Below are 26,371 nucleotides of genomic sequence, written 5' to 3'. Positions count from 1 at the left end.
CTTCCTGTTCTATCTGAATAAAAACTAGAAAAATGTCCTCGGGTGAGGATAAAAAAAAAAATGTATGGAGAAGCCATTGGTTCAGTTGGTTGGAGCATCATCCCATACATGGAAAGGTTGCAGGTTTGATATCCAGACTGCAGGTTCCATCCCTGGTTGGGACATGTACAGGAGGCAACTGACTGATGTTTCTCTCTCTCTCTCTCTCTCTCTCTCTCCCTTCCTCTCGCTATAAAAATAAAAAATATCTTTGCCTTGGCAGGTTTTTCTCAGTGGTTAGAGCACTGGCCCGCAGACCGAAAGATCTCAGGTTCAATTGCCCTTGGTCAAGGGTACAAACATGGGTTGCAGGTTTGATCCCCCACCCTCGTCAGGGCGCATGTAGGAGGTAATCAATCGATGTTTCTCTCTCACATTAATGTTTCTCTCTCTCTCTCCCTCCTTCCCTCCCTTCCACTCTCTCTAAAACTCAATGGAAAAAAATATCCTCTGGTGAAGATTAACAAAAAAAATGTATTAAGGAACTAACATAAATGTAATAGTAGATTTTCATCCCCATCAAGCAGACACAAATGAAGATAAATGGATCTAAAAAATAAAAATTAAGTAAAAATTTATAGTTGTGGCAGTCAGTAAAAAGTAAATGGAGAATTTATTTCCTCAAATGTTCATTTCTAAAATCATAAAAAATGTATTTAAAGAGGTAAACATCTTACTGTACTGAGATACAAAAAATCTGCCATCTACTTCACTACAGTCCCTGCTGCTTAGCTGACCATATTTCTGCATCCTCACTTATTGCAAAGACAATCCACAGGCAAGAACCTATGTCCTTACAGCTCTGGTCTCTTGCACTGGTCATCAAGACTGTCCTATGACTCCAGATGTCTTTGTTACTCTGCTCTCCTTAACGTTCCACAGATACCTTGTATTCCTTTGCTGGGGATGCCGTAACAAAGTACCACAGACCAGTGGCTCAAGCAACAAAAACTTACTTTCTCGCAGTTATAGAGGTGAGAAGTCTGAGATCAGGGTGTCAACAGGGCTGGTTCCTCTTGAGGGAGTGAGGGAATAATCTATTCTAGGCTTCCTCAGTTTGCGGACAACCATCTTTTGCCTCTGTGTGAATTTATGTGCAAATTTCCTGTTCTTATAAGGATAACATTAATATCAGATTAGGGCCCACCCCAATGGCCTCATTTTACTTTAATTACCTCTTTAAAGACAATCTCTATGCTCTGGCCGGTCTGGCTCAGAAGTTAGAGCATTGGCCTGAGTACCAATGAGTTGCAGGTTTGATTCTGGTCAAGGGCACGTACCTTGGTTGTGGTTCGTCCCCGGCCCTGGTTAGAGTCGTGTGAGAGGCAACCAGTCAGTGTGTATCTCTTTTACATCGATGTCTCTGTCTGTCTGTCCGTTTCTCTCTCTCCCCCTCCCTCCAACTCTGTCTGAAGATAAATGGAAATATAGCCTTGGGTGAGGATTAAAAAAATAAAGACAATCTCCAAATATGGTCACATTCTGAAGTACTGGGGGTTAGGACTTCAACATATGAATCTTGGGGGAGACACATTTCACCCCACAACAATATCTTTCAAACAATCCTCTTTGTTTAAGCTGATTTAAGTGTGTGTCTGTTGCTGGTAATTGAATAAACCTTACGAAAACAGCTACATATTCCGGGCTTCTATTATTTCCTAATTACTCGTGTCTATCTTTCAAATCTCTCAATAATTTAAGCTACAAGAGAACAATAACATGCCTTAAGAGTTCACTGAATTCTGCCTCCATAAACCTAGTGCCCTACAAACACCGAGTACAGAAAACATAAAAGGCGCAGAGAGGAATTCTGCGGCAGGCGCTGTGCTGCGCCACCGGATCCTCTTTCAGAACTGAAGCATTCATTCTCCTAGCAACCAGGAGTGTGGGCTGCTGACAGCTCACTGCAGAGATTCTGACAACTTCCAGCAGAGCCACCTCACCCCAGGTAATGAATACCGCCCCTCCTTGGAGGCAGTCTGCATCCAATCATGCAGAGGTCCAAGTGCCCAGCCTTCTTGTGTCAATTCAGGACATCTTTGAAGGGCCACCCAGCTCCATAGAAAGTTGTCAGATGGGCTGAGGTCTCTACTGCAAATGCATTACAGTTAGACTCTCCCTCTACCCAATCCTGCTTCCATCCCGCCTTGAAGTGTTGATTCTGAGACCACTCCCAAATAAACTTTTTTTTTTTTTTTTGGAAAGAGGAATGTGTGATTTTATTTTATTTTATTTCTTTTTATGAATTTTTATTTATTTTTTTGTTACAGATATTTTACCTTTTTACTCCATTGGCACCCCCCACCAAACCCCACCTCCACCCCATCCCTGGCTTAGTTGTCCATGTCCATTGGTCATGCATACATGCACATAAGTACTGTGGTTTATCTCTTCCCACCCCCCCACCCCCCATCCCCTCTTCTGAGGGATGTCAGTCTGTGCCTTACTTCCATGTTTCTGGTTCTACTGTATTCCTCAGACTGTTATGTTCATTATATTCCGTATATAAGAGAGATCATGTGGTATTTGTCTTTTTCTGCTTGGCTTCTTTCACTTAGGATAATACTTTCCAGGTCCCTCCATGTCGTCTCAAAGGATAAGAGATCTTTCTTTCTTACCGCTGCATAGTACTCCATTGTGTATATGTACTACAGCTTTTTTATCCATTCGTCTACTGGTGGACACTTGGGCTGTTTCCAGATCTTAGCTATTGTAAATAGTGCTGCTATGAACATGGGGGTACATATATTCTTCCTGATTGGTGTTTCAGGCTTCTTAGGGTATATTCCCAGCAGTGGGATCACTGGGTCAAATGGAAGTTCAATTTTTAATTTTTCGAGGTAGCACCATATTGTTTTCCATAGCGGCTGCACCAGTCTGCATTCCCACCAGCAGTGTATTAAATCCCCTTTTCTCCACACCCTCGCCAACACTTGTTTGATGATTTGTTGATGGTGGCCATTCTGACAGGTGTGAGGTGATACCTCATTGTTGTTTTAATTTGCATCTCTCTGATGATTAGTGATGTTGAGCATTTCTTCATATGTCTCTTGGCCATTTGTATGTCCTGTTTGGAGAGGTGTCTATTCAGCTCCTCTGCCCATTTTTTAATTGGGTTCTTTGTCTTCCTTTTGTGGAGTTGTATGAGCACTCTATATATATTGGAAATTAACCCCTTATCTGATACATCATTGGCAATGATGCTCTCCCATATAGTGGGTTGCCTTTCCATTTTGATGATTGTTTCTTTTCTGTGCAGAAGCTTTTTAGTTTGATGTAGTCCCATGTGTTCATTTTCTCCTTTATTTCTGTTGCCTTAGGTGATGTATCAGTGGAAATTCTGCTCCGTATGATGTCCGAAATTCTGTTGCCTACATTTTCTTCTAGAATTTTTATGGATTCACGGGTCACATTTAAGTCTTTTATCCATTTTGAGTTTATTTTTGTGTATGGTGTAAGTTGATGGTCTAGTTTCATTTTTTTGCATGTAGCTGTCCAATTTTCCCAACACCATTTATTAAAGAGGCTGTCTTTACTCTACTGTATGCTCTTGCCACCTTTGTCAAATATTAATTGAGCGTATTGCCTTGGGTCCATTTCTGGGTTTTCAGTTCTGTTCCACTGGTCTATATGCCTGTTCTTGTGCCAGTACCAGGCTGTTTTGGTTACAGTCGCTTTGTAGTATAACCTGATATCTGATATTGTGATCCCACCTACTTTGTTCTTCTTTTTCAAGATTGCTGTGGCTATTCGGGGTCTTTTTTGGTTCCATATGAACTTTTGAAGTATTTGTTCTAGTTCTATGAAATATGTCGTTGGTATTTTGATGGGGATTGCATTGAATCTATAGATTGCTTTGGGTAGTATGGACATTTTAATGATGTTAATTCTTCCAATCCATGAACAGGGTATGTGCTTCCACTTTTTTATATCTTCCTCTATTTCTTTTTTCAATGACCTGTAGTTTTCTGCAAATAGGTCCTTTACTTCTTTGGTTAAGTTTATTCCTAGGTATCGTAATTTTTTTTGGTGCAATGGTAAATGGGATTGTTTTTTCAGTTTCTCTTTCTGTGAGTTCATCATTGATGTACAAGAATGCCGTCGATTTCTTGACGTTGATTTTGTATACTGCTACTTTGCCAAATTCATTTATTAAGTCTAATAGATTTTTGATGGAGTCTTTAGGGTTTTCTATGTACAATATCATGTCATCTGCAAATAATGACAGTTTCACTTCCTCCTTTCCAATTTGGATCCCTTTTATTTTTTCTTCATGTCTGATTGCTGTGGCTAAGACTTCCAGTACAATGTTAAATAAGAGTGGTGAAAGTGGACATCCCTGTCTTGTTCCTGTTCTTAATGGAAATGTTTTTAGTTTCTGTCCATTGAGTATGATGTTGGCTGTAGGTCTTTCATATATGGCCTTTATTATGTCGAGATATGATCCCTCTATTCCTACATTGCTGAGCGTTTTTATCAGAAATGGATGCTGGATTTTGTCGAATGCTTTTTCAGCATCTATTGATATGATCATGTGGTTTTTATTCTTCATTTTGTTTATGTGGTGTATCACGTTTATTGATTTGCGAATATTGTACCAGCCTTGCATCCCTGGAATGAATCCCACTTGGTCATGGTGAATAATTTTTTTGATGTATTGCTGGATCCGATTTGCTAATATTTTGTTCAGGATTTTGGCGTCTATGTTCATCAGGGGTATTGGCCTGTAGTTTTCTTTCTTTGTAGTATCTTTTTCTGGTTTTGGAATTAGAATTATGCTGGCCTCATAGAACGTGTTTGGAAGTCTTCCTTCTTCTTGAATTTTTTGAAATAGTTTGAGGAGAATGGGTGTTAGTTCTTTTTTGAATGTTCGGTAAAACTCCCCCGTGAAGCCATCTGGGCCTGGGCTTTTGTTTGCTGGGAGAGTCTTGATTACCTCTTCAATTTCCTTAGTTGTTATTGGTCTGTTCAAGTTTTCTATCTCTTCCGGGGATAGTTTTGGGAGACTGTGTGTTTCTAGAAATTTGTCCATTTCGCTTAGATTGTCGAATTTGTTGCCATATAGTTGTTGATAGTAGTTGTTGACGATCTTTTGTATTTCCGTGGTGTTGGTTGTTTACTTCTCCTCTTTCATTTCTGATTTTGTGTATTTGGGTTCTCTCTCTTTGTTTCTTGGTGAGTCTAGCTAAGGGTCCATCAATCTTGTTTATCTTTTCGAAAAACCAGCTCTTTGTTTCATTGATCCTTTGAATTGTTTTTTTGGTCTCTATGTCATTTATTTCTGCTCTGATCTTTACTATTTCCTTCCTTCTACTTGCTCTGGGGTTTTCTTTTTGTTTGCTTTCTAATTCTTTAAGTTGTGAGGTTAGACAGTCAATTAGAAATTTTTCTTGTTTTTTGAGGTAGGCCTGTAGTGCTATGAACTTCCCTCTCAGAACTGCTTTCACTGCATCCCATAGATTTTGTGTTGTTGTATGTTCATTTTCATTGGTTGCCAGGAAGTTTTTAATTTCTTCCTTGATCTCCTCGGTGACCCATTCATTGTTTAATAACATGCTATTTAGCCTCCATGTGTTGAAATGTCTTTGCATGTTCTTGTTGCAATTGATTTCTAGTTTCATGCCATTGTGATCTGAGAAGATGCTTGATATGATTTCAATCTTCTTGAACTTGTAGAGATTTAGTTTGTGTCCTATCATGTGGTCTATCTTTGAGAATGTCCCATGTGCACTTGAGAAGAATGTGTATTCTGTAGTTTTGGGGTGTAATTCTCTGTAGATATCTATTAAATCCATTTGGTCTAGTGCTTCATTTAGAGTCTCTGTTTCCTTGCTAATTTTTTGCCTAGAGGATCTATCCAGTGCTGTCAATGGGGTGTTGAAGTCCCCTGCTATGATTGTACTGTTGTCGATTTCTCCTTGGAAGTCCTCCAGAAGATTTTTAATATATTTTGGTGCTCCTATATTGGGTGCATATATGTTTATCAAGGTTATATCTTCCTGTTGGATAGATCCTTTCAATATTATATAGTGGCTATCTTTGTCTCTAGTTATGGTCTTCATTTTGAAATCTATTTTATCAGATATGAGAATTGCTACCCCAGCTTTTTTTTGCTTTCCATTTGCTTGGAAAATTTTTTTCCATCTCTTCACTTTCAACCTATGTGAGTCTTTTGTTGAGAGGTGGGTCTCTTGTAAACAACATATAGATGAGTCATGCTTTCTTATCCAATCAGCTACTCTGTGTCTTTTTATGGGAGCATTCAATCCATTTACGTTTAAGGTGATTATTGATACGTACTTATTTATTGCCATTTTTGTTTAGTGTGGTTCTATTTTTCTTCCCATTTCTACTGCTAATTACAGCAGTCCTTTTAGCATTTCTTGCAGTGCTGGTTTGGTGCTAATGTATTCCCTTAGCCTTTTTTTGTCTGGGAAGCTCTTTATTTGATCTTCTATTTTGAATGATAGCCTTGCTGGGTAGAGTAGTCTTGGATTCAGATTCTTGTTTTTCATGACTTTGATTACTTCATGCCATTCTCTTCTGGCCTGTAGTGTTTCTTGTGAGAAGTCCGCTGAGAGCCTTATGGGGCTCCCTTTGTAGGTAACTTGTTGCTTATCTCTTGCTGCTTTTAGGATTCTCTCTTTGTCTTTAATTTGTGGCATTTTAATTACTATGTGTCTTGGTGTGGGCCTGTTTGGGTTCTTCTTACTTGGGACTCTCTGTGCTTCTTGAACTTGAATACCTTCTTCCTTCACCAAATTAGGGAAGTTTTCTCTCACTATGTTTTTGAATATATTCTCTATCCCTTGCTCATTTTCTTCTTCTTCGGGGACTCCTATGATGCGAATATTATTACGTTTCCAGTTGTCCCATAGTTCTCTTAAGCTGTCTTCCTGTTTTTTAATCGTTTTTTCCTTTTGTTTTTCTGATTGATTGATTTTTTCTACCCTGTCTTCTAATTCACTGATCCGGTCCTCAGCTTCTTCTACTCTGCTTTTTAAACCTTCCAATGTGTTTTTCATTTCTGATATGTCATTTTTTATCTCTTCTTGTTGGTTTTTAATTTCCAATTGGCTCTATGTCCTTACTCATGCTGTTCAGCTTCAAGATCATGGCTCTGAATTCTAGCTCTGTTAACATGCCTAATTGCTCCACATTGATCTCATCTTCGGTGGAGGTCTCTTGCTCTTTCATTTGGCTTCTGTTTCTGTGTTTCACCATTTTGGCTATCACTGTGGGCTTTGGAGCCTGTCAAGTTCTCCCTGTGAGTGTTGGTGTTCTGCTGTTTGTGGCTCCCTCTCCTGTGTTTAGATGAGCGAGGGAGGACCGACGTTGAACACCACTGTCAAGTCTTACTTTCCTGGTTAAAGTTGCCAGCCCAGGAAAGGTACTGTTATCCTCTAGCTTTTTTGCCTGGAGGCTAGCAGTCTAGGTTACTTGATGAGTTTTGGGTTGTCAGTTGATTGAAAAACTCCCTCTGGTGCTCAGCCAAGGGGCTTTCACGAGGGTAGGGCAGATGCTGGTTGTTAGTGAGCCTCAATTAGCACTTCAATGGCCCACAGGGTGGGGTTGGATCTCCGAGGGAGGGGCTGCTGCCTCTCCTCTGAGCCCTAGGAAGGAGCAATGTGGCCACCGTCCTGAGTGGCTGCACTCAGCCAAAGCTCTGAGCACCCTCCAAACCCCGAGTGTCCCGACACAGTTCCAGTCCTGTCTGCCCTCCCTCCGCCGGAGCCCAAGGTGAGTGGCTGTGGCTGTTTTAGCCTGTTTCCCGGCTCTGCGCTGTGGGGCCGCCTGGGAGTGTAACCCGAAGGCGCTGCACCCAGCTAAGGCCGTTGCCGAGCTGCCGATGGGCTCCCAGCCCCCGTCTCGTGCCTTCACAAGCCTACCGGGATGAAGTCAGTGTCCCTCGTTGTATGGTCCTCGCAAGCTGCTTTTCTGTTGCTTTTTCCTGTCGATTTGTCTGTGTTATAGTTGTAATTCCAGTTTGGTTCTGGGAGACGGTCTGTGTAGCTCCGTTCACTCCGCCGCCATTTTTTCAGTCCCAAACTTTTTGTTTTTGTTTTTTGTTTTTGTTTTTGTTTTTGTTCAGATAGAGTGGGAGGGTGAGAGAGGAAGAGACAGAGAGAGAAACATCGACGTGAAAGGGACACATCGAGTGGTTGCCAACCACACAACCCAACCAGGGCCGGGGACAAACTGCAACCGAGGTACGTGCCCTTAGTGGGAACCGAACACGGGTCTCTCCAGACCGCAGGCCAACATTCTAACCGCTGAGCCAAACCGGCCAGGGCTCAAATAAACTTTTTACACACAAATCTCTCTGCCTTGAAGTCTATTTCCCAGAAAATCTCACTTACAGTATATTCTAAGGCTAACACTATATTGAAGATGAAAACAAAAAATTAGAAAAATTAGCCAGGTGCTGAGTTAATTTCCCATTTTCCACTTCTTGCTTTTGAACAATGCTGTCCATCTTCTATTTCCTTGCTAGAGAAAAGGATCCTGTTCCTTCCAGTGGCCTCCAACTTGCCTGGGCAGTTAGCTACTGCAACCACCTCTCCTCCACCCGGCACCCTGCTCTCCCTACACAACAGGGGGGCACCGCAAGCCCCTGTTCCTCCCCTGGGTCCTTCCTACTGCTGTACTTCTGAAGTCTGGTCCCTTTAGTGTCTGGCCCAGAGTGAAGATCAAAGGAGAGAAAGGGGTGAAGTTGAGGCATCTATCTAGGAGGAGAAGCTGCTCCCCAGCTGGCCTCTGCCTGGGAGCCTGAGTCCATGAAGCAGGAAGTGCTGATTCTGAGGACAGAAACATGGTCTCCACTGGTTGTGTCTTCCTGCTGTCCCTTGTGCTGGGTGAGCCCCTCGGGAGGGCTGGGGGGGGGGGGGCAGCAAGAGAGGTTTTTGGCTCAGGAAGTTATCGTATAGAATAAAATGACACTTCACCCATGGGATCTTACTTATAATAGTGTATCCTGAGAAAGTTCCGAGAGGCACCTTTCCAAATATCTTAGATATAGTAGTAAACTATATCCCTGCCCTCATGGGGCCTATAAACAATGCACATATTGAATATGTTAATTATACAGCATATTAGAAAGTAATAAATACTATGAGAGGAAGGGGCATCTAGAGTGCAGGGACAGGAGGCGTGTTGTAATTTTAAACAGAGTCAAGAAAGGTTTCATTAAGAGGGACTCACTTGAGCAAAGACTTGAAGGAGATGAGTGATTTAACTGAGAGGATCAGGGAAAAGAGCATTTTAAGCAGAGAGAACTGGAAGTACAAATGCTGTTCAGTGATTTCAGGCATAAGCTTGTTCAATCATTCTTCTGGCCAATGGTGATTTAAAAGCAGGGTAGGCTGAGATCAACAAAAAAAAATAACAGGTGGCAAAAAAGGAAGACATACAAATACTAAAAAATGCCAATTCAGATAAAGAAAATAGGACAAAAGAAAACAGCTTATAAACCTCAAAAGCATCTGAAGGCATCATTGTATTTACAACCTAACATCTTGATATTTCCAATGACAGCCTTGAATCACCAAGTAAAAAATAAATTATGTTCCATGTATGCTGCTAAAGCAGGCAAGTAGGTATGTAATAATTACCAAGATTTCCCACTAATGGGTAAACATTATAAAAATTTTGCCTTTAACACTAATTTGAAGAATTTAAATATGTGGAAAGCCCCTCTGTTCAGTGACTTTAGTTGTTGTGTTGTAATACATTAATGATATGGTGTATCTGTCTTTCTGTCTTAGGGTCTTGCCCATGCTCTTCTTCCAAAAACAAAGATCTGCAGTCAGGTGAGTGATCTCCATTTGGGCCCCAAACTGCTGGGTTTGGAACTGGAATAGGATGGCATATGGTGGCTAGGGAGGATGCAGGTCCTAGGAATAAGATTTGGGGGATGATGAGAAAATGAGGGAAACAAAACACCCAGATCCACATTTCCCTCTCTCCTCTTTCTCTAGTGTGTGGACAACGTATATCAGACCGTATTGTGGGTGGACAGAATGCTGTTGCAGGGCACTGGCCTTGGCAGGTCAGTCTGCATATTGGCCAGATTCACATCTGTGGAGGTTCCCTCATCAGTGACAGGTGGATACTGACGGCAGCACACTGCATAAAATTGTGAGTTCTACCTAATGGCTAGCACACAGGGTCTCAGTAAATATTTGAATGATTTCATGAATAAACCAACCGACAAAAGTGGCAAGATGGGTAGGCAGAAGGAAACCCGAGGTCACCGTGGACTGAGGACAGAACATAGAGATAGAAAAAGAAATAATGAAAATAGGCACTTTTCTTACTTTTTGCCAAATTACTTCCTAAACACTAGTCAGGGAGTTTTGTCTTAAGCTTGGGAGTCATAAGCACAGTCTGAGGTTTCTCTCAGAACTGCTGCAGTGAGCAAAGTAAGGTGCCCTAGGGGAGGTCCATGTAAAATTTATGTTTCTAGCCAATAGCTAGTGAAGACTCAAAGCCTGCCAACTTAAGTGAGTTTGGAAACATCCTCCCTGAGTCGAACCTTGAAACTGACTGCAGCCCACCCTGACCACAGCATCACGAAAGACCCTGAGCCAGAGGCACCCAACTAAGTCGCAACTGATTCCTGACCCACAGAAACTGTGAGATAAATGTATATTTCAAGCTGCTAAGCTTTGTGGTAACATATTATTCAACAATAGATAACTAATGTATACAGAAATAACAACAACAGAACTTTTAAATAACAACACTGAAAGTTATAAGACAACAGAGAAATAACTTTAAAATACTGAGAAACTATTATTTCCAATCTAGCATTCTATCCATATGCAAACTATCAATCAATTGTGGGACAGAAATAAGGCACTTTCAAATAGACAACACAAAAAATATTACCTCTCTCGCACATTTTATCAGGGAGCCGAAGGAAAAAGTGCTTCACCAAAATAAAGGGGGCAGGAGCAAGAAAACATGGGATCCAGAAAAAAGGGGATAAAACATAGAAAATGATAAAGGAAAACACCAAGATTAGGGCAAGAGGGCAGGGGGTTCAAAAAAAAAAAAAAAGGATAATATTGATAGAATGCCTGAAGGTTTTAACACACTGAGAGATTTACATTACTTCTGGCCCAGAGTTTGGGGAGTTAATGATGAATAAATAATAGGTAATTAGAAAACTAAGAAGACAAAGAAGTGAGACTACATTATTAACTCCAGGATAAGCAAGAAATTTTATAAGAAATGTATTCACAGTACTCATTATGGTCTAGTAGTAAATAATGTTTACACAATCATAAGAACATGCACATTAAATAATGACCTAACAAAAAAACAATAACACTTGGTTAGGAGGATGGGTAAAAGGAAGTGGGAAGCTGGCAATGATTGTTGGCTCAATCCTCACTTTTCACCATAGTAATACAATATTCTTTTAAAAATTTAATAGCAATAAATAGAGTTTCTTGAAGATACTAAGGGAAATAGTTGAGAGTTAACAGTGACTGCCTTGGGGGAAGTATTAATTATAGGCATTCATTCATTCATTCCATCTTTATATTATATGTTTGGTGATTATACTTTGCTTTAAACTGTTACTTAGAAATAAAGGTCTAGTGCTCAGAAATAAAAACTGGCAATAAAAAAGACCAATGACTATTACGCATACAGGTGATAGCTGAAACCATGTAGAATGGGAGAGGTGAACAAGAGAACCAGGGAGAAAATGCAAGACAAAATGCTGGCCATAAGCATGTAAGAGGGAGGGAAGAGAAAAGCAGACAAACCAACCCTAGTCATAGTTGGAAGTAGGCTAGTTAATTCCGAGTCTGTCACCTTTCTTTCTTTCTTTTTTTTTTTCCGGAGAGAGGAAGGGAGAGAGAGATAAAAACACTGATGTGAGAGAAAGACACTGATTGGCGGCCTCCAGCACACCCTCTACTGGGGGATCAAGCCCGCAAACCGGGCATGTGCCTTGACCAGGAATTGAACAGGGACCTCTCAGTCAGTGGGACGACGCTCAATCCACTAAGCCACACCGGTCAGCTCACCCTTCTTTCTTTCTTTCTTAATTAATTAATTTATTTATTTTTGTTACAGATGTTTCTCCTTTTACTCCCACTGATTCCTTTCTCCCCCCCCTCCCCGCCCTGTCCCCCTCTGTTGTCCATGCCCATTGTTTATACATACATGCATATAAGTTCTGTGGTTTATCTCTCCCCCACCATCCCCTCTTCTGGGGATTGTCAGTCTGTACCCCACCTCCACATCTCTGGGACGACCCCATTCCTCAGACTATAATGTTCATTATATTCCACAGATAAGTGAGCACCCTTCTTTCTTATAGAGCCTTACTGCTTGCTACACCTAGACAGCTTGTTCTGACCCAGCTGTAACACATATGCATGCTCCACTTTTATTTTCCTCTTTCTCTTCCCCTTAGGAACTGGATTCCTTACTTATATACTGTGTGGCTGGGATCGATTACAATACACTATTCAAATAAGAATGTGATACATCGTGTATCCCAAGTTGTTTTCCATCCCCAATCCCCAAATATTACTGCAGACATCGCCTTATTGAAACTGGTCTCTAGAGTCACCTTCACTTCTTTCATCCTGCCCATCTGCCTGCCTAATACCACAAAGCAGTTGACAATTCCTGGCTCTTGCTGGGTGACTGGATGGGGAGAAGCTGACAAAAATGAAGGTGAGGATGGGTAGAGAAAGGGGTTGTTTTATTTTTATTATTATTTTAAAATATGTCTTTTCTTGATTTTTTAGAGAGAGAGAGAAACATCAATCAGCTGCCTCCTGCACACCCTCTATTGGGGATTGAGCCTGCAACTGGGGCATGTGCCCTGACTGGGAATTGAACAGGGACCTCTCAGTCCATGGGTTCAATCCATTGAGCCACACTTGCTGGGCAAAAAAGGGGTTGTTTTATTTTTTTTTTATTTTTTTTTTATCCTCACCCGAGGACATTTTTCCATTTTTTTGTACAGATAGAGTGGGAGGGAGAGAGAGGAAGGGAGAGGGAGAGAGAGAAACATCGACGTGAAGGGACACATCGAGTGGCTGCCACCCGCACGACCAACCAGGGCCGGGGACAAACTGCAACCGAAGTACGTGCCGTTAGCGGGAACCGAACCCGGGTCTCTGCGGACTGCAGGCTGACACTCTAACCGCTGAGCCAAACTGGCCAGGGCAAAAGGGGTTGTTTTATATGTCATCCTCTTGTATCCATTGCAGATCATTTAGATTGTAGATATATCATCACTAAGGCAAATATTTTTCAAAAACCAGATCAACCTATTTATACTATCTATAAGTTTTCAAATAAAATGTATTTTTTGACATTTATATGTTTATTTACCCTTATATCCTACCTGGAGTCTAGCTATAGCTACAAGAGCAGATACTAACAATTTAAGCACATAATTATCTCTCTGAAACAGACATTAAGAAACCTGATTTAAAGTTTTAAAAATCTGTTCTTAAAGTGTTGTGTCAACTGTTTCCCAGGATGGAATAAACACAAGACAGGAAATTATCTGGGAGCAGAAAAGTGGGAACGGAAAAAGTTTTAGAAAACTTTAGAATACTCACATTTTTCTTTAATCAAAATATATCTGACTTTCTCTTTATTTGGAATATCAGGGATACCCTACTTTAGCACACTAGAAAAACCTCAAATAGAAATAATTCTGAATTATCCACTGTTTTAGATTAAGTGTACGAAAAAAATTCTTCCACTAGCAAATATGATTGGAAAGTGATTACATTCTGCTTTTGGATTCCCATTCAGAACTTTTGTACATCATGACTGAATGCTGCCCCTGTACCTTTCTAGATTGCTTTTCCCTTCATTCCTATCTCCACAGATACCTATGAACCTCCCACCCTCCAGGAAGCAGAAGTACCCATCACTGACCGACAAACTTGTGAATATTTCTACAACCCAGTCTCCTTATTAGTGCCAGGAGTAGAGCCGGTCATCAAGGAAGACATGATTTGTGCTGGTGACAGTCTTAAAAAGAAGGACAGCTGCATGGTTAGGGTTTGCTGTTGAAATTTTTTAACATAAAATCTTAATGTGGATCCAGGTATTCCTATCGGTAAACAACAGTGGATTAGGAACCAGGACCCAGGGATTCTGACAATAATTCTTGTGTTATTCTGAACAAGTCACTTAATCTTTATCTATGCATTTAATCTTTTCAATTGTTGATCTAGAGCAGTGCTAACCATCGATCATTGGGTTTTTATAAACATGTAAATTTTTCTAAATATATTAAGAGGTTGACAGAGAATTGCCAACATTTTTATTTTTTCAAGTTATCATTTCTTTTTTAAAAATTTATCTTTGTTGCCCTGGCCGGTTTGGCTCAGCGGTTAGAGAGTCGGCCTGCGGTCCTGAGAGACCCGGTTCGGTTCCCGCTAAGGGCGCGTACCTCGGTTGCAGTTTGTCCCCGGCCCTGGTCGGTTGTGCGGGTGGCAGCCACTCGATGTGTTCCTTTCGCATGGATGTTTCTCTCTCTCTCTCTGTTCCTCTCTCTCCCTCCCACTCTACCTGAACAAAAAATGGAAAAATGTCCTTGGGTGAGGATTAAAAAAAACAAAAAAAATTTATCTTTGTTGTTAAAAGTATTACAGATATCCCTCCTTTCCCCCTCATTAACCCCCTACTCTCCACTCCCACCTCCTCCTGCCTTCCCCACACTATTGTCTGTGTCCACTGGTTATGCATATATGCATATAAGTTCTTTGATTTATTTCTTCCTGCACCCCTACTTCCCTCTGAGGTTCGTCAGTCTAACAAACAAGTTGTACTTCTTAATTCCTTCACCTTTTGCACCCATCCCCAACCTCCTTCCCATCTGGCAACCATCAAAAAGCTCTCTGTATCTATAAGTCTGTTTCTGTTCTGCTTCTTCATTTGGTTTGCAGATTCAATTGTTGATAGATATGTATTAACTGCCATTTTATTGTTCATATTTTTGTTCTCCTTCAAGAAAACCCTTCAACATTTCATATAATACTGGTTGGTGGTGATGAACTCCTTTAGCTTGTTCTTGTCTGGAAAACTCTTTACATGCCCATCGATTCTAAATGATAGCTTTGCAGGACAGAGTCATCTTAGTTGTAGGTCACTGCTTTTCATCACTTTGAATATCTCTTGCCACTCCTTTCTGGCCTGACAAATTTCTTTTGAGAAATCAGCTGACAGTCTTATGGGAGCTCCTTTGCAGGTAATGAACTGCTTTTCTCTTGCTGCTTTTAAGATTCTCTCTTTGTCTTTAACCTTTGGCATTTTGATGATGATGTGTCTTGGTGTGGACCTCTTTGGGTCATCTTGTTTGGGACTCTCTGTGCTTCCTAGACTTATAAATCTGTTTCCTTCACCAAGTTAGTGAAGTTTTCTGTCACTTTGTAGTAGGTGTCCTGTAGGATACAGTGGCACACCCCAGCTGAGCCCTTGAGGTGTACCCATCATGTGAACTGTACACCTGTCTGTTGTAATTGAGCCTTGATTGCTGTTGGCATGTCAATGGAAGGGATTTCCTCAGGCTGTAATCTGTGCCCACCTACCACCAACCTCTGACCACCTTAGAATCTCCGCACAGAAGACGACTTACTTCAGCAGGGCTCTGGTATCCAATGAGTCCACTCCTTGAGAGTGTTGCTTGTGAAGGTGGTTGGATGGTGATGCTTTGACATGGTCTGAAGCTGTCCACTGGGTATACTGGCTCTGGGGCCTTCCAGGAGGCACAGGCCAAGGTCAACCACTGCCTGTGTTCCACCAGGGGACACTAGACATAATCTACAAAGCAATCTGAAGATGGTTGTTTCTTGTGCTGGGCTTGGAGGTGGCCAGGGGAGGCCAAGGCCCAGTGCTGCTAGTGCTGGGCCTGGGACCACTTAGCAAGAGGTATGGGGCTTGCTGAGGCCAGATGCTGCTTGTTTGAAAGATTTTTGGTAAAATCCAAAGCATGAGCCAAGAGAGGCAATTCCTATGGTAAAGCCACTGGAAACAGCTTGGATAGGTCTGAAAGTTGGGTGGGGCAGGGCCTCAGGGTATCACCAGGGCAGGGCAAACACTGAGCCAGGCACTGAAGACAGAGATATGCACCCATCTTTGAGCCCCATTGGGGAAAGCTCACCAAAGGAACAACGGCTTCCACCAGTACGTCTGACTGAGAGAGAGCTGCCCCTTCAGCTCTCACCCCAATGCCAAACAACGCAGTTCTTCCCCATATTTCTCTGGTGCTTTCAAATTTCTTCCCCTGTACTGGAGCCCAAAGGGAGTGAGTTGTCTGAGTAAGTCCATATGCGGGCCCTTTATTTTATTTTTTTTTATTTTTATTTTTTTTTTAATCCTCACCCGAGGATATTTTTTCCATTTTTTTGTACAGACAGAGTGGGAGGGAGGGAGAGGAAGGGAGAGAGAGAGAGAAACATCGACGTGAAGGGACACATCGAGTGGCTGCCACCCGCACGACCAACCAAGGCCGGGGACAAACTGCAACCAAAGTACGTGCCCTTAGCGGGAACCGAACCCGGGTCTCTCCGGACCGCAGGCTGACGCTCTAACCTCTGAGCCAAACTGGCCAGGGCGATATGCGGGTCCTTTAAAAGGAACTGCCTGGGACTCCAGAAGTTTCAGCCTCCCTCAGTCTCAAATTCTACTTTTTTTTTTTTTACAGCCAGAAGTTATGGGGACTTCTCCTCCCGGCACTGGAACCCAGAACTGGGGTGTCTGGTGTTTAATGGGGACCCCTAGCTCCTCAGGGAGGACCTTCACAGCCAAGGTATCCCTCCTGATTTTTATCTGCTGTAGGTGGGTGTGCGACCAACCCTTCCACACCTCTGCCCCTCCAACCAGTCGTGATGTGTGTGACCTCTTTTTAAATTTTTTAGTTGTAGGACTTCCATTCAGCTCAATTTCAGTTCTGAATGATGGCTGTTCTGTAGTTTAGTTGTAATTTTGATGTGGTTGTGGTATGGCATTTACCTACGCTGGATCTCAAGTAATAACATTTCATTCTACATGTAAAAGATGTCATTCCATTGTCTCCTGACCATAACCTCAATGAAAAATCAGTCATCAGTGTGTCTTCCTCCATTCGGTTTTGCTGTGTTGCTTTCAGATTTTCTTCATATTCGTCAGAAGTTTGATTATGATGTGCAATGTATGGGTTTCATTGTATTTATTCTATTTGGGATTTGTTGAGATTTTGTTTTTTTAATCTACTTTTATCTTTCATCAAAACTTAAAAATTTTTCATTCATGATTCCTTCAAATATTACTTCTACTTCATTTCTCTCTTTTTGTTTTCTGATTAAAACCACAAATTTATGTTACACCTTTTGATATTTTCACACAAATCCCTGAATCTGTTCACTGTATTTTCCTGTTCTTTGGGACACTTTTAAATTAATCCATATTCAAGATCATTGCCTCTTCTCCTGTCATCTATATTTTCCTGCTAAGTTCATCCAGTGAAATCTTTCAAATATTTTATTTTTTAGTTTTAGAGTGACCATTTAGTTTTTCTTCTCTCTCTCTCCCTCTCTTTCACATGTGTGCATGTGCACACACACACTTTTCTATATCTCTACCAAAATTTTCTATCTGTATATACATTATGTGCAAATCAAACAATGAGATATGGCTTCACATTCACTAGGATAGCTACAATCAAGATAGATAATGACAAGAGTTGACAAGGATGTGGAAAAATTGGAAACTTCATACACCTAGTGGGAATGTAAAATGGTGCAGCTGCTTTGGAAAATCGTCTAGTAGTTCCTCAAAAGGTTAAATATAGAATTAACTACATGACCCAGGAATTCCACTCCTATGTATATACACTAGAGAAATAAAAACACATGTCTATATAAAAACTTATACATAAATGTTCGTAGCAGTATTAGTCATAATGGCCAAAAAGTTAAACAACCCAAAGATCCATCAATTGATGACTACATAAACAAAATATGGTATATCCATATAGTGTGATATTAGCCATTAAAAGGAATGGAGAACTAATACATGCTACAACATAGATGAACCTTAAAGAGAGTATGCTTAATGAAAGAAGCCAGACACATATTATTCCATTTATATAAAACATCCAGAATGTGCACATCCATATTACACAAAATAGATTTCTGGTTGGCCTAGGGCTGGGAGGAAATCAGGGTGACTGCTAATGGGTATGGTGTGTCTTTTGCAGGTGACAAAAATGTTCTAAAATATGTCATGGTGATGGTTGAGCAACATTGTGAATATGAATATACTAAAAACCACTGACTGTATACTTTAAATGGGTGAATTGTATAGTGTGTGAATTATAACAGTAAGGTTGTTATAAAATGGAACAGCAAGATTGAGAGACATACCACCAATTACTTACTATCACTATCATTTTGTATAAGAAAAGATTATTTTGACACTAAAAAAGGAAGAACCTAAGGTCATAAAAATAAGGGCAATTCATGCAATTGAGTAATTTCAGTGAAAAAACTCATTACATTAATTTCTCTTTTTTTTATCCCAAGTATTTTGAAACTACTGATATATTTAGCTAAGATCTCTGCCAATTTCAAATTCTATAATTCTAGAATTCCCGTTATCTCCTCCTAATGCAGTGGGAAGTCTGGCTCCCTCAAGAATTCTGTAGCTACACCTGCTCCAAAGCCCCATTCTAAGGAACTCTCCACCTCTTGTGACCATTCTCCTATTCATGGTCTTTTTCACTATGCTCATGACCTTTATCTCTTCCTTAGGGTGATTCTGGAGGACCTCTGTCATGTCATATTGATGATGTATGGACCCTGATAGGAATAGTAAGCTGGGGATTTGAATGTGGCAAAACTCCTGGAGTCTACACCAATGTGACCTACTATAAAAAATGGATTAAGGCCACTATCTCAAGAGCTGAGGTTTGGGAGCCAACAATCTGGACTTATCTGACTTATTGTTCCCTATTTTACTATTATCTCTAGCTCTCCTCCTGGGACTCTACTGTGCCTTTGGGCATAACATCTTATTAGGAGAGTAGGCAGCAAAGCTTAAAGCCATTGGCCAAGTACATACAGATCTAGGAAGGGACTGCATGGAGAATAAGCCCCAGTGCAGAGAACTCACAGGACAGTCACTTGAAACTCTGGATAACATCAATAAAATAATTAGAAATAATTCTGGGGTTTTTTTTGAGGTTCTTGATTCTGGAAGTATCATTTAGTGGTTGGAATGTGAACAGATGAGAAATAAGGTTGCCACTTCTGTGTGTGGTACTCTTTATCCCTAACTATACATATTGCAATGCAAGAATGATGTCTTCTATGAATAAGTATTTATGGAAACAAATTAAATAGCTACTGGAGAAGCGGACAAGAAAAAAGAGTATCTGTCAAGGCAAAAGGGAAGGTCTTCAAGGAAATAAATTAAGGGTTTACTTCCTGCCCATGGGCTGCATTATTGGCTTCTTACCTGGTCTATATTTCTTATCTCCTCTACTATCCTATGCTTCCCCTCTGTAGCAAGGGATCTAATAAATGTGTTTATGTAGTTCAGCTCTGGAATTTTTGGAAATTTTTACTCTTTGAAATATCATTGTAGCCTACAGCCAAAAATAGAGTAATGCCATGATCACAAGAGCTGAAGTCTTGAGTTTTAATAATCTGGACCAATCTAGGTTATTTAATATCAATTCTATAGTAAAGAAGTTTAAATATTTATAAGGAAAAGATTATTTTCCTCACTTAACTAGCATGCTTCTTTTAGTTAATCATTCACATGCCCTATATGATTTCCTTCTGTCTAGGCTTCCAGGAGCTCAGAGCTAAATTTTAAACTTGAGCTCAGTCATCATTTTTATTCTAGATTATCTGGTATAATTCCACTCATACCCCTTTTTATTTAAATCATCCATTTCTCATTTGAAGGAACTTAAGTTTTATCACATCTGTGTAAGTCAACTTTCAAAAACAATTGTTTGGGGATAAAAAATACATTTAATAAGAAATGAGGGTAGGTTTGGAAATATTAAATCCTTGCTAACCCCTACTCTCACCTCTCACCTGGACTGCCACAACAGCCTCCTAACTGGCTCTCCCACGTCCTTTCCCTCACTTACACCTATGCTCAACTCCATTTATTCTTCACGGTATTCAGACTAATGTTTAAAAAATAAAGGTATGTTTTTATACTTTTCCCTCCTTCCCCCTGCTTACAGCACTTCCAGTACATCCATTCCATTGCTCACAAAATAAGGACCAAAGTCCTTAACAGGACCCACCAAACCCTGTAGGATTTGACCCCAGCCTGCCTCTTCAGCCTCACTCCATCCTATATGCTTTCATTTCCTCAAATGCTCCAATCTCCCTCTCAGCACTGGACTTTTGCATCTGTTATTCCCTCTTTCCTGCTGCCTTTACCTACATAGTTCTTACTGTGCCTTCAGATCTCAGTTCACTCTTCACTTCCTCAAGGGGACTTCCTCCTGACCAGAACAAAACCTCCTGTATATATTCTCACAGCACTATGGAGCTCTCCATCATAGGACTCAACATAGCTATAATTTAACATTAGTTTGTATAATCTTTTTCTTAACATATGTGATGTCTTACTAAAATGTATGCCCCATGAGCAAAAGAATTTTTGGTTTTACAAACCACTGTATCCCAGTCTTTTTTTAAAAATGTTTTTATTACTATTGATTTTTTATTTAGAGAGAGAGGATGGGAGAGAGAGAAAAACATGGATGTAAGAGGGCAACAAAGATCAGCTGCCTCTTGCACGCCCCCTACTGGGGATCAAGCCCACAGTCTGCGCATGTGCCCTGTCCAGGAATCAAACTGGCAACTTCTTGGTGCCCGGGGCCATGCTCAACAAACTGAGCCACACCTGTCAGGGTATGTATTCCACTCTTAATAAATATTTGCTGAATGAATGAATAATATTCAACCTCTTTGTCTCCCCAACTGAGAAGCTGTGGTTTTTATTTACTGAGGTGGCCCAGAACCTGACACAGTGTCTTACACAAGTAGGTTTTCAAATGTTAGTTAAATTAAAAAATGAAGAAAAGAATATTTCAGCCCATTCTCTCCAACCATAAGGAACAAAGGAGAGAAAAAAGTATACAAAGCAAATAAATTGAAAGATTTCTCAGGGGCAAGAGTTCATGCTAAGCAAGCTCTAGAATAATACAGAAAGCAAAGCATAATGGCAGCTGAGAGAAAAGAACAAGAGAAAGAAAGGAGGGGCAAAAAGAGAGGGCATACTAAAATGAAGAACCAGAAACCTCCCCGGCTGGTTTTGCTTAGTGGTTAGAGCGTCGGCCTGCAGACCGAAGGATCGCAGGTTTGATTCCTAGTCAAAGGCACAAACCTGGGTTGCAGGTTCGATCCCCAACCCCAACCAGGCCCAGGGCCCAGGGCCATGTGGGAGGCAACCAATTGATGTCCCCCCAACCCCGCAACACCCTCCCTCCCACTCTATCTAAAAATTAATGAAAAATATCCTTGGGTAAGGATTAAACAAAAAACCAGAGACTAACAAGTATATGAGTCAGGAGAACACAGCAAGAGAACATAAAGAAGGTCAAGAAAACCAAATAATTCTGCCTATCATTCCTCTAGACCTTTGGAAGAAAATGTTCCATGGCATGGGAGCTGGCAAAATTTTTCTCATGAACCTAGAGTTGAAACTTAAACTTTTAGAGGGATGAACCCATTCAAGTGGAAAGAAGGGGATCTTGAATGAAGAGGACCATATGAAGAGGACCTCACTGTCCTGGCTACTACTGGTTGGATGTATCAGGATGAGCACCTGACTTAACAGATGCCCAGAGGGTGCTGAGGCAGTTGGCCTAGCATCTTACTCAATAGATTTACTTAATACTCGACAGCCCAACAGATCCCTTCTCTAGGAAGTCTGATCATCAGCATACATTCAACAGTATTAAGTGCTCATGAGAATTCAGGCACCATTCTAGGCACTAAGGATACTGCAGTACATACAACACAAAGAGCCTGCCTTCAAGGAGTTTACATTCCAGTGGGGGAGGGACAATATAACCAAATGCAAAATAAATGTTTATTATGTCATATACATGAAAATCTGGTAAAGAAAAATAAAACAAGATACAGGTAGAGAGTATTATGGTAGGAGATTCCACTTTATATTAAGTGGTCAGGGAAGTTTCTCTAAGGAGGTGACTTTTTTTTTTAATCCTCACCCAAAGATATTTTTCTATTTATCTTCAGATGGGGGGGGGGAGCATTTACATGAGAGGGACACATCGACTGGTTGCCTCCTGCACAATGCGACCAGGGCCAGGGACAAACCACAACCGAGGTACATGCCTTTGACCAGAATCGAACCGGCAACTCTTTGGTGCACAGGCCGACGCTCTAACCGCTGAACCAAACTGGCCAGGGTGGAGGTGACATTTTATAGAGGTCTACATGAAGGAGGGACACACAACAAACACACACCCTGGGAAAGAACATTCCAGATAGAGAAAACAGCAAGTACAAAGGTTCTGAGGTAGAAGTATGCTTGGGGTGTGTAAGGAAGAACAGAGAGGTTAATGCTGGAACACTGTGAGCACAGGGGAAGTGGGTTAGGAACTGCGACCAGAGAGGGAGCCAAGCCCATGTGAGAAGGAACTAACTGGTAATGCAGAGCCTGACAAGCTTCAGTAAGAACTCTGAATTTTATTCTCAGTAAGATGTGAAGGCTGAGAGTAGAGGAATGATGAAAGAATAGAAGAATAGAAAACCACCCTACCGAAAAAAGACCGAGTGTGTGGTGGTGGGCAGGACTGGAGGGAGGGTGAGTGTGTGAGAGAGTGAGCAAGTGTGATAGAGAGTATGAGTGGCCATGAGTGTGGACAAGCAAACTCGAGCAGTGCAGAAACGTGGAGCAGAAGGTTCCTGTGCTGTGGATGGGGAACAGCCAGCTACCGCGGTAAGCAGCTCTTCAGGGTGCTTCTCCCTATGTGGCTGGGAGGTCCTGCCACTTTGAAAGATCCCTGGTCTTTTCTAGGAGGAGGCAGTGGGAGCGGCTAGGGCCCAGCAACCTGAGCCCACCAGTGCACCTGGCATCATGAGACCAGTGGAGCCCGCTGTGTCAATACAGACCAGTACACAGTAGCAGCGTTGTGTTGTCAAGGTGCCTGCTGCAGAAGCCACAAACGACTAGGAGCCCAGCACAATCTCCCACAGTAGCAGCCTGATCAGAGCTGAGATACACCCCTAGCAACAGAGGCTCAGGAGCAGATATCCATCCCCAGGCAGGAGCAGCACAGATCAGCAGCTGAGACCCATGCCCAAAAGCTTCAGCAGAGCTGAGCCCCACCAAGCAGCAGTGCTCCCCAGCCACCAGTGGTGGTACCTGGGCTCCAGCAGGGCCTGAGTGATACAGCTTCCCCTGGCGATGGCAACTGGCGGGGAGCACGGCTTCAGTGGGGCCCATGTAATCCAGCAGCAGTGCCTGCCAGGACAGACCAATACCAGTTGCCAGTTGTCAGTCCTCCAGGACCCACAGCACGCAAGAGGCAACAAGCTCCAGAACAGTCTAGGAGGCACAGCAGCCTTGTTTGATACACACTGACCTGCCTACACATCCCAACATCCCTTACCAGGTCTAGAACTACCAGATCGCTAAAATGGGGAGACAACAAAATAACACCCAGCCCTGGCTGGTTTGGCTCAGCGGTTAGAGCGTCCGCCTGCAGTCCAGAGAGACCTGGGTTCGGTTCCTGCTAAGGGCACGTACCTCCACTGCAGTTTGTCCCTAGCCCTGGTTGGATTGTGCGAGAGGCAGCCACTCAATGTGTCTCTTTCACATCGATGTTTCTCTCTTTCTTTTTCTCTTTCTCCCTCCCACTCTACTGAACAAAAAATGGAAAAATGTCCTCGGGTGAGGAAAAAAATAGAAAAAGATAAATAACACTCAAAGAAAAGGAGGAATCACCAGAAAAATAACTACATGAAATGGAAGAAAGCAATTTGTCAGATAAAGAATTCAAATCAATGACTTTAAGGGTGCTCAAACAATTCAGTGAGAACTACAAGAAACTTACTGAGAATTATAGAGAGCTCAGCAGGAACTATATCAGCTTAAAAAAAGAGGTAGAAGCTATGAATAAAAATCAAGAGGAAATTAAGACTGACACAGCTGACATGAAAAATACCTCAGAAGGATTCAATAGTAGATTAGAAAAAGCTGAAGATCGAATCAGTGAGTTAGAAGACAAGGCAGAAAAAAATGCACAAACAGAGCAACAAATGGGGAAAAAAATTAAAAAACAGGAGGTGAGTTTAAGGGAGCTTTGGGACAATACAAAACACAACAATATTTGCATCATAGGTGTACCAGAAGGAGAAGAATCAGAGAAACAAATAGAGAATCTGTTTGAAGAAATGACAGAAAACTTCCCTAATTTGGTGAAGGAAAAAGTCACACAAGTCCAGGAAACACAGAGAGCCCCGAGCAAGATGAACTCCAAAAGACCCACAGCTAGACACATCATAATTAAAGACAAAAAAAGAATCTTTTTTTTTTAATCCTCCTCACCTGAGGACATTTTTCCATTTTTTGTTCAGATAGAGTGGGAGGGAGAGAGACAGGGAGAGAGGGAGAGAGAGAGAGAAACATCAATGTGAAAGGGACACATCGAGTGGCTGCCACCCGCACGACCAACCAGGGCCGGGGACAAACTGCAACCGAGGTATGTGCCCTTAGCGGGAACCGAACCCGGGTCTCTCTGGACCGCAGGCCGATGCTCTAACCGCTGAACCAAATGGGCCAGGGCGACAAAGAAAGAATCTTAAAGGAAGAAAGAGAGTGACAGAAAGTTACCTACAAGGGAGCTCCCATTAAACTGTCAGCTGATTTCTCAATAGCAACACTGCAGGCCAGAAGGGAGTGGCATGAAATGTACAAAGTTATGAAAAGCAAGGGTCTGAATCCAAGACTACTCTGCCCAGCAAGACTATCATTCAAAATTGAAGGTAAAATAAAGGGCTTCACAGACAAAAAAAAAAGCTAAAGGAATTTACCACCACCAAACCAGCACTGCAAGAAATGCAAAAGGGCCCTGGTCAGTTTTGCTCAGCGGTTAGAGCGTTTGCCTATGGACCAGAGAGACCTGGGTTCAGTTCCCACTAAGGGCATGTACCTTGGTTGCAGTTTGTCCCCAGCCCTGGTTGGGTCGTGCGGGTGGCACCACTTGATGTGTACCTTTCACGTTGATGTTTCTCTCTCTCTCTCTCTCTCTCTCCCGCTCTCTCTCCCTCCCTCCCTCCCTCTATCGGAACAAAAAATGAAAAAATGTGCTCGGGTGAGGATAAAAAAAAATGCAAAAGGGACTGCTGTAAGAAGAAGAAGAAATATATAGAGAGAGGAACATAGGCATAAAGTAAAAATAGCAACTAATAAGTATATATCAATAAAAACCTTAAATGTAAATGGCTTAAATGCCCCATCAAAAGACATGGAATAACTGACTGAATAAGAAAACATGACCCATATATATGCTGTCTACAAGAGACCCGCCTCACAACAAAAGACCCACACAGGATGAAAGTGAAGGGATGAAAAAAAATTTTCCAGGCAAATGGAAATAAAAAAAAAAGCTGGTGTAGCAATACTCATATTGGATAAGATAGACTTCAAAATGAGGGCCATAATAAGAGACAACGAAGGTCATTACATAATATTAAAAGGAACAATCCATCAGGAGGATATAACCCTGGTAAACATATGTGCACCAAACACAGGAGCACCAAAATATGTTTAAAAAACATCTGTAGGACTTCAAAGGAGAGATCAATAGCAATACAATCATAGTGGGTGACTTTAACTCCCCACTGGAAAAATCTTATGTGCAAAATATTAACAGGGACACACAGTCCTTAAATGACCAACTAGATCAGGTGGACTTAATTGATATTTACAGAACATTTCACCCCAAAGCCGTAGAATATACATTTTCTCAAGTGCACATGGGACATTCTCAAAGACAGACCACATGTTAGGATACAAAGTAAATCTGAACAAATTCAAGAAGATGGAAATCATTTCAAGCATCTTCTCAGATCACAATGGCATGAAACTAGAAATAAATTATAACAAAAACACTTGGAGGCTAAATAGCATGTTATTAAACAATTAATGGGTTACCAAAGAGACCAAGGAAGAAACTTAAAAATTCCTTGAAAACAATGAAAATGAACTCACAACAACAGAAAATTTATGGGACGTAGAGAAAACAGCCCTGAGAGGGAAGTTCACAGCACCACGGGCCTACCTCAAGAAACAAAAA

At 41.5% G+C, this 26,371-nt stretch overlaps 2 protein-coding genes across 2 annotated transcripts in view; one reads left to right on the top strand and one right to left on the bottom strand.

Annotated features, from left to right (window-relative positions):
* Positions 1 to 19,096, top strand: part of PRSS48 (serine protease 48) — a 50,498-nt gene extending 31,402 nt beyond the window's left edge. The window contains 6 exon segments of the mRNA XM_036242063.1: positions 9,804 to 9,848; positions 10,017 to 10,176; positions 12,473 to 12,738; positions 13,913 to 14,082; positions 18,822 to 18,983; positions 18,986 to 19,096. Of these exon segments, the coding sequence (XP_036097956.1) occupies positions 9,804 to 9,848; positions 10,017 to 10,176; positions 12,473 to 12,738; positions 13,913 to 14,082; positions 18,822 to 18,983; positions 18,986 to 19,096 (914 nt within the window).
* Positions 1 to 26,371, bottom strand: part of SH3D19 (SH3 domain containing 19) — a 198,419-nt gene that overhangs the window by 147,216 nt on the left and 24,832 nt on the right. The window lies entirely within an intron of this gene.

The sequence above is a fragment of the Molossus molossus genome, unplaced genomic scaffold, assembly GCF_014108415.1.
Source record: "Molossus molossus isolate mMolMol1 unplaced genomic scaffold, mMolMol1.p scaffold_m16_p_4, whole genome shotgun sequence".
In the NCBI taxonomy this organism is placed as follows: domain Eukaryota; kingdom Metazoa; phylum Chordata; class Mammalia; order Chiroptera; family Molossidae; genus Molossus; species Molossus molossus.
This window is presented reverse-complemented; position numbering and strand designations above follow the sequence as displayed.